We start from the raw sequence: 8,038 nt of genomic DNA, 5'->3' as shown, positions 1-8,038 counted from the left end.
CAGCGGCGAGGAACCATGGCTCAGGGCACAGGCCCCCGGAGCCAGTCAATTTCTGCCTCCTGCCTTTCCCTAGCCACCGCCCACTGATGGGCTCGGCGGATGCTGCAGCCAGGGGTCTCCTGATGCGTTAGCAGGGAGCGGCTCCAGTGTCAGGGGCGGGTACCAGGAAGGGCAGGTGACCTTCAAAGACCCCCGTGCTTCTGTCCTCACGTTTCGCGGGTGGATGCAGACTATGGCCCCGGTTTTGAATTCCAGTCACCACCGGTTGCCAACCGTCCTCTCCTGCATCACACTGGGAGCTGCCACAAGAGCAACTTGCTGTCCCTTTCGTGACGTGTACGGGCTTTAAGCTGCCTACAGCTCCATGCTGAACCGCTACGGCTGTTTGGTGGGGGGGGTCTGGGCTTTGCACCACCTTGAATGCACAGTAGGAGGGGTCTGGGTCGTAGCCCATGGGCCTCGCAGGCCAGGCCCCAGGGCTCCCAGAAAGAAAGAGATTCCACTGACAGCTGGCTTTGAGTGATGTCACAGGCAGCCAGGTACCGGCAACAGCCCCTGTGCCAGTGAAAACACCTCACGGCCACAGGGCTGGGACAGCTCCACTGGCCGACTCATCGATCTGGCCATGTGCTCTTCTATAAACACCCACCCCCCACTCACTCACTGCACGGGAACGTATGTGCGCACACACACACCCCCCCCACTCACTCACTGCACGGGAACGTATGTGTACACACACACACACACACACACACCCCACTCACTCACTGCACGGGAACGTATGTGTACACACACACACACACACACACACACACACACCCCCCACTCACTCACTGCACGGGTACGTATGTGTACACACACACACACACACACACACACACACACACACACCCCACTCACTCACTCACTGCACGGGAACGTATGTGTACACACACACACACACACACACACACACACCCCACTCACTCACTCACTGCACGGGTACGTATGTACACACACACACACACACACACACACACCCCTCTCTCTCTGCAGGAGAGCCAGAAGGCCACGGCACAAAATGCACCCGAGACACTGCACAGATCACGAGAAAGGAAAGAAATGCCAAGGCAGTTTATTTACAACGGTTGTATACAAACAGACAGCTGGTGCCACAACTGGAACAGCCTCCCTTGCCTCTTCCCCACCCCCTCCCACCAGCTCCCACAGCCAGATCCTGTGCCGAGATGGGCCCTGATTAATTGCTCTCATCATAAAAGCTCCAGAGAGGCCATTTTATCAAGGCCCCTCAGTTAATCAATGCCCTAAAAGCCTTATCCGGCTGGAGTGGCCACCGAGACCTCACTTGCTGGAAATCGATGTGGCGTGTAGGGCTCGGTCTAGCTGGAAGGCTCTGTCTGCAGGCCAGCCGCTCCGGCTCTCTGCCTTCTGGCTCAGAGCTGGCTGGACCGCACCTCAGCCTTCCTGCTTTTTCCAGGAGTGAGAGGGCAGGTCAAGGCCACGCATGGGGCTGTGAACACCAGCATTGGCTGGTCTTTCAGTGCAACCCGACCCAGGGATCTGGCGGTCACCCCTTTCCACTATCTTCCTTCCTAATGTGCCCTTGGAACTCCGTAACAAGGAGGCAGCCGCATCTCCTCCGGGAGCCCACTCCACCGCCCAGCTGGGACGAAACCATTCTGAAGAGCTAGCTTCAGTTTTTCCTCACTTCCCTTCGGGACGTCACTCCTTGTCCTGCTGGCCTTAGCAATAATTCTCCTCTCCATGGGCACGGCTAGCTTGAAGCTAGTTATAACCTGTGATCCGATACCCACCCCCGTCTTCCCTGGCTCTATCATCCGGGCGCCCTCAGTCCCTCCTCTTCTCTACTCCTTGCATCAGCATCACTTCCGCTGCCCTGCACTGGATTCTCTCTAGCTCACCACGGAGCCGAACGTCTCTTTTCCCAGAAATCCCAGCCACAGGTGCCTTCTGCCCTCCCACCGCTTTCCTCACTCCAAACTGCAGCAAAATTTGCTGCTGCTCCATACCTAGACAAAGGGATCTCTCATTAGCAGAGACATCCTGGGCTCTATCTGACAAATCCTCACTCTTAGGGAGATCACAGGGATTTTTAACTTCACTTCACTGCAGCCAAACAAGTGTCTCCTACGACCAGATAACGCCATCCTAGGAAGCTATTGTTTCTCACTGATGGGGGGAGAGGGTGGGAAACCTGTTAATTAATGTCTGACAATACTGAATTGCTGGCGAAGCATTATTTCCAAAAGACTGCAAGAGCTTCTGGGAAGAACAAAGCCAAACAGCGCCAGGCCCCCAACAGGCCTGCCGTTAGAGACAGAAAGAAGAATAAGACCGAGACACCGAGAGGAGATGTTTCATTTGTATTAATGACCAAAGTTCATGGCAAACACAGAACAGGCTACACGCACCCCCAAGAGACGACTCTCCTGCCCACAGTTACAGAGAGATGCAGACAGGGCAGCCCCGTCCACTCAGCCCTGATCCCCAAATTAAAGTCACCCACGCTGTGCATCCCTCTCCCACCCCGTGGTGTCACCTCCCCTAACAGCCAGCGTCACCAACCCTTTGTTCGTTTGGACTCTTTCTTGGACACTAATGATGAGGAAGTAAAAATGAAACCGTGGAGAGGATTGTAGACTTCCCAAACGGGGTGTGTCTATTCCCCCCCTCCAGCCCTCCCCATCCTCCCTCCAACAAACACCTCCCTGCCCCATCTCTCTCCTCCCCATCTCCCCTCCCTCCCCCAAAACAAATAGGATGGCTTCACTGGTCAATTCTTTACATTCACAAACAAAGCAAGCAGAGGAACTCCCGGTCATCGGTCGCAAAGCTTCACCGGCGCTGTCAGTCCAAACCGCCATCGTCCTGGTCTCTCTACCTGGAGGCTTCTTCCTTGAGTTCCTTGTTTTTCCGCACCTCTTCCGCATGTTTGTCCTGGGGGGGAGGCGGAAGGGGGACCCTGTTAGCGTGCTGGGCTTCAGGACTCGAGGATGGGCAGCGACAAGGGGACTGAGGAGGGGTTTGACTGAGAGGCAAGGACAGAAAGAGTGTGGTGGCCCAGGTTCCTCCCTGGCGTAACACCACCAAAGCCACCGGTGTCATACCAGGGATATGATTATTAAGGTCTGCAGTGGTGCCCAGACACAGATAGTCCTTGGCCCCGATCTAGAAAGGCAGAGCCGATCAGACAAGACCACACTGAGTGTCCCAGAGACTGCCGTGAACGTAGGGCATGTCCACACTGCAATTAAAAACCCATGGCTGGCCCGTGCCAGCTGATTCAGGTGCACGGAGCTCAGATTCCAGGGCTGTTTAATGGCAGTGTAGACGTCCAGGCTTGTACTGAAGGCCGGGCTCTAGGAGCCTGCAAGGTGGGAGGGTCCCAGAGCTCAGGCTGCAGCCTGAGACAAAACATCTACACAGCAATTAAACAGCTGCGAGCCCGCGTCAGCTGGCATGGGCCAGCCATGGGTTTCTCATCGCATTGTAGGCATGTTCTTAGATTGGTCTTCTCAGTCTCACTCTCTTGGTCTCTGATACAAGGTGAAGGCTGCAGAAGGTGTTTGGAGGAGGCTAGTGAGGAGGGGAGTTGGTGGAGGAGCAGGACCTGTTTCACTGGAGTTGGGATGGATTTATTTATATAACTTCCAGGAGATATAAGAGGCCTACTAATGTTCAATGGCGGTGGCCCAGGGGGGAGTGTGTATGCCAAGGCATCCTCGCTGGGTTGTATCAAAGTGCTGTCCTCTGTGGATGGCGCCCGGAGGGGGCGCTGTAACCCAGGAGGCGGGGAACTGCATATAGGGCAGCCCAAGGCACTGGGTTTAGGAGACAGGAGATGAAACTGAGGAAATGAACGTTTAGAATGAGCCATTGCCCAGGCTATGGAATCTTCCTAGGGAAGGGCTGGGCGCCGCTTTGCTCGGGTCCTTACAAACTGGCCTGGACAAAGCAGCGGACAAGATTCTAAGGAAGGACCCGTGGTGAGGGTGCTCGTCTGAGCCTTGGAAGACCTGGGTTCAAATCCCTGCTTTGCTCCAGCTGCTCTGGGCCTCAGTTTCCCCATCTGGACAATGGGGCTCATGGCACTGCCCTGCTGCCCAAAGGGAAAGACAGTAAAGACTGTGATGTGCTCAGATATGGGGCCATCGAAGTACCTTAATCTGAGACATAGACCAGCCTGGATTGGCGGCTGGGGGACGGCCAAGAGAGAGATTCAGTGGGCGTGCCTCGGTGCGAGACGGAACTGGGGGCCAGCAGCTGCCCTTGTGAGCTAGCCGACAAGCCCAGCTGTTTGTCCGTCCGCCTGGCCTGGTCTCTGACTCCTGTCCAGAATCGCCTGGCTGTCCCCGAGGGTCACCCTGCTCTGCCAGCCTGTTCTGAGCCCAGAGGCGCTGGAGAGAGGGATGGGAACCACCATTTGCAGAGCCCCATCCCAGCGGTGGGTTTCTGGGACTGGAGTCTCCCTCCCAGGCTGGCAGGCAAAGGAGAGGAGAGAGATGGTGGGGTTACCAAGGACCCCTCCCTATCCATGGGGACAGGGGCAATTACTTAACACCAGCCCAAGTCAGATTAACAGGCAGGCGGTGGAGGGAAATGATCATCACTGAACAAAGGCAGCTGCCTTTGCCGGCCCTCTATAGCGCAGATCCCGAAATCTGTGCTACTGTAGTGACGGGAGTCAGGTTGCCAGGCAGCTCCCCCACACCCCAATTCCTGCCCCAGTCTGTGATTATCTTGCTGCTACCCAGCAGCTGGAGTTGCTGATTGGGCCCAATGAGTCACGTGGTGCAACTCCCTCCCCTCCAAAAAAACACACCCCATAACCAGCAGCTGCAGCTAGCCCCCTTGCAATTAAGAATAAAGCTGCCGAGATTAAAGAGAGCTCGGCGGGAACCAGCCCCAAGCGGAGCCAGGGGAGCGGGGGACGGCCTGGCGAGGGAGGGGGGGTCTCAGGAGAGCAGGATTTAGTTCCCAGTTCTGCCACAGACTTGGCCTTGAGCAAATCACCCTGGGCCAGCTTTGGAAAGGGGTGTAGGTGTTGCCCAGCAGAACAGAACAAGGCCCAGCCCCTGGGTGACCCGTTGCCTAGCAGAACTTTCGGCCCTGATTTCGGTGGCTCCCTGCAGGGCCCAGGGGGGATCGTGAAGCCCCTAAAAAAGGGATTTTCCGAAGCCGGCCAGCCAGGAGTGAAATGCTGAGGAGGGGGCGGGAAAGGGGAAGGGGTAGGGGCTATGTGGCTGAGCTGGTGTGCCTGGCGGACGGGCCAGAGGTAGCCGCCTCCGGGTGGGATCCTCGTCCGTGAACTCTCTCCCGGAGTCAGACACCTGAGCCAGGTCGGCGGCATAGATAGGGGCCCTAGCAGCCGGAAATCCTCCGCCTGTCTCCCGCTCCCACGCTCGGCCGGCATTTCCCTGAGCGGCTGTCCTTCATGCGGGTGTGGTGCTTCCCCCCTTATCTCTGGGCGGCCTGTCTATGGCCCTCCTGCTGCGGGGTCTGACAGGTACACGGTCTTAGGCCTGGTGGACCGGGCACTGCTGGCGAGCCAGGCGGTCCCCTGCCTACTCCGGGAATCCCATTCTGGGGTCTCCGAGCAGCTCGTTAGCTGCAGGGTGGCGCTTTGAAACTTCGGCACCCGGGGAGGGAGCGGGGGTTGGGTATTAGGCGGGACTTGAGCTGTAGTGCTGACAAGGTCAGTGGCACCGGTTTGGTGGACTTGAGCGCCTATCTGCCTGTTTTGGTACCTACGTCCCTTTAAAAATCTGGCCTGGCATCGCTTTGGGCCTCAGTGTCCCCTTCTGTCCAATAACCCTGCCTCTGTCTTTACAGTCTGACTAGACAGGGCCTGGGGCCTGCCTCTTATTAAGTGTTTGTGCAGCACAAATGGGGCCTTGATCTTGGCCCCTCTGGGTGCTACTGAGCTATAACAATACGGGACACCCCAGGGCACCTGTTGGGTGCACCGATGGCATCTTGCCATGCCCTTTCCTTGCAGCCCCGGGGCCGGCGCCCGGCACTCACCTTCTCCTGCAGGCGTTCCAGCATGGCGGCTAAGTGGGCCTCCCGGTTCTCCTTGTTGGACTCCATCCTCTGCGCCAGCTTCTCCTTGGCCGCCTTGATGAAGTTGTTGTTCTCCTCGATGGCTTTCTGGATGACCTCCCGCCCGTGCTCCCGCTTCTCCGCCAGGTGCTTCAGGAGCTCCGCTTCCTGGTACTGCACCCACAAAGCAAACAGGAGAAGCCGGCTGAGCGCCGGGCGAGAGCCGCGCAGAGTCCCGGGCCCGCTGGGGACAGCGAGGTGCCTGAGTCACGAGTGGAACCAGCTGTTCAGCCTGCGATACATAACCCCCGCTCCACCCCAGCCCCAGCTGCTGCCTAGGAGATTGAGGCCCAGAGCCTCAACGGTACTTAGGCGCCTAACTCCTTTTGTCTATGTCCTTTGGGAGTTAGGCGCCTAAATACCTTCGAGGCTCTTGGCCTTAGTCCTTTAGCTCAAGCTGCGGAGACTCAGGCTCGTAGCTCCGACGGTTCAAAGCCCAGTGATGGCCAAGGAGCCGGTGATTCCACAAGCCACGTGCTAATGTGTTTTCCTGCCTCCAGCTTTTCACTCCAGCCCAGTTCTCGGGTTGGCCCATGCCAAGCGACGGGGGGAGCTTGCAGTTTTGGCCAGAAAGAATCAGCGCCAATTCTTCCCCCGGCCACGCCCCCTCCCCATCCCAGTGCACCCATGGGGCCCCGCTGGACTCAGTGGAGTCGGCCAGGGGTGCTGAGGGCAGAGCTTGGCATGGAGTTAAGGCATGCGAAGGGCGATTCGAAGGCTGGTGCGGAGTCAATCCGCTGCCCGGCAGAGCTCCTGGTGGCTGGGTCAGCGGTGGGTAGGGTTGTCAACTTGGTAATATTTAAAAACCGGACACTCCAGCAGGAGTGCCGGAACCACCCCTGCCCCGCCCCTTCCCCCCGCGGCCCCACCCCTGCCCTGCCTATTCCCCCCCAAAGCCCTGCTCCTGCCCCGCCACTTCCCCTGAGGCCCCGCCCCCATCCACTCCTCTTCCTCCCTCTCCCTCTTGCTCGCTGCGTTTTCCCTCCCCCAGGGATTCTTCTGCAGAGCCGGGGCTGGGAGGTGCAGCCGCCCGATGCAGTAGGAGGTGGCCGTCGCTGAGTAGGGGCTGGCGTGTGTGATGAGCCGGCGCCTCCCCCACCTGCAGTAACTGGACTTTGAGTGTCCAGTCAGTAGAGCTGACTGGACACTGTCAGGTCCCCTTTTCGCCCGGACTTTCCGATCGAAAACTGGGCACCTGGCCACCGTAATGGTGGGGGATGCTGAAGGATGCTCAATAATTCACATGCCGGCAAACCACACGAGGTAGCCAGGTGGCAAACGCCCACTCGGGGATGCCTTCCCGGGCTGGACGAGTGCCCTCAGCAGAGCGGCCCTGGAGATGGCGGAAGGCACTTGCCCATGGCTTTGTGCGGAGCCTGCCCTTTCCAGCCTACGGGCTGGGCCGTCCGGAGGAGGACGCAGGGCCGGGCATCGTGAGTTCTTCACCCCGTGAGCCCACTGCATTCAACTGCTTCTCCATGGACCTCTCAGATACTTCCCAGAATCCTCTGCACCTGTTCCCACGCCGTGACGCACCAGCGCCCCAATGTGCCACGTTTCCCCGTGGCCTGTCTCCAGCCACACGCAGCGTGAGCCCCGGGGGCCTTTCTGCCTACCTTCCGCCGCTCCTCAGCCGCCTCCAGCTTCTTCTGGATCTCCTCCAGCGAGGGGTCGCGCCGCCGAGGCAGGGAGGCGTTGAACTCGGGAATCCCGTCGAAGGACGGCGGCTTTAGGATCACCTCGAAGGACTGGCCCGAGGTGCGCTTGTTCAGCTCGATGACTTCCATGTCCGAAATGACGCACCAGGTGAGGTCGACGGTGTCTGCTAGGAGAGCGAGACAGGGAGGAGTTACCGCTTGCACACTCACACTGCCCCATGCAGCCACGCACATCCGCTCACACAGAACCCCCCCCC

The 8,038-nt window shown here is 58.6% G+C and overlaps 1 protein-coding gene across 2 annotated transcripts in view; it reads right to left on the bottom strand.

Moving 5' to 3' along the window:
- Nucleotides 1-2,786: 2,786 nt before the first annotated feature.
- Nucleotides 2,787-8,038, bottom strand: part of STMN4 (stathmin 4) — a 9,906-nt gene continuing 4,654 nt past the window's right edge. Inside the window, exons 3-5 of one of the 2 annotated variants that reach the window (XM_029912480.1) lie at nucleotides 7,740-7,948; nucleotides 6,046-6,237; nucleotides 2,787-2,958 (exon numbers count right to left, since the gene is read on the bottom strand). In XM_029912480.1, coding sequence (XP_029768340.1) covers nucleotides 2,899-2,958; nucleotides 6,046-6,237; nucleotides 7,740-7,948 — 461 coding nt within the window. In that variant the 3' untranslated portion in view covers nucleotides 2,787-2,898. The remainder of the gene's footprint in view (nucleotides 2,959-6,045; nucleotides 6,238-7,739; nucleotides 7,949-8,038) is intronic. The other variant, XM_029912481.1, reaches the window with a different exon arrangement.

Source organism: Terrapene carolina, unplaced genomic scaffold (genome assembly GCF_002925995.2).
Source record: "Terrapene carolina triunguis isolate 2854851 unplaced genomic scaffold, T_m_triunguis-2.0 Scaffold228, whole genome shotgun sequence".
NCBI lineage: Eukaryota > Metazoa > Chordata > Testudines > Emydidae > Terrapene > Terrapene triunguis.
Note: the sequence above shows the minus strand (reverse complement) of the source record. Positions and strands in the feature narration are given on the sequence as shown.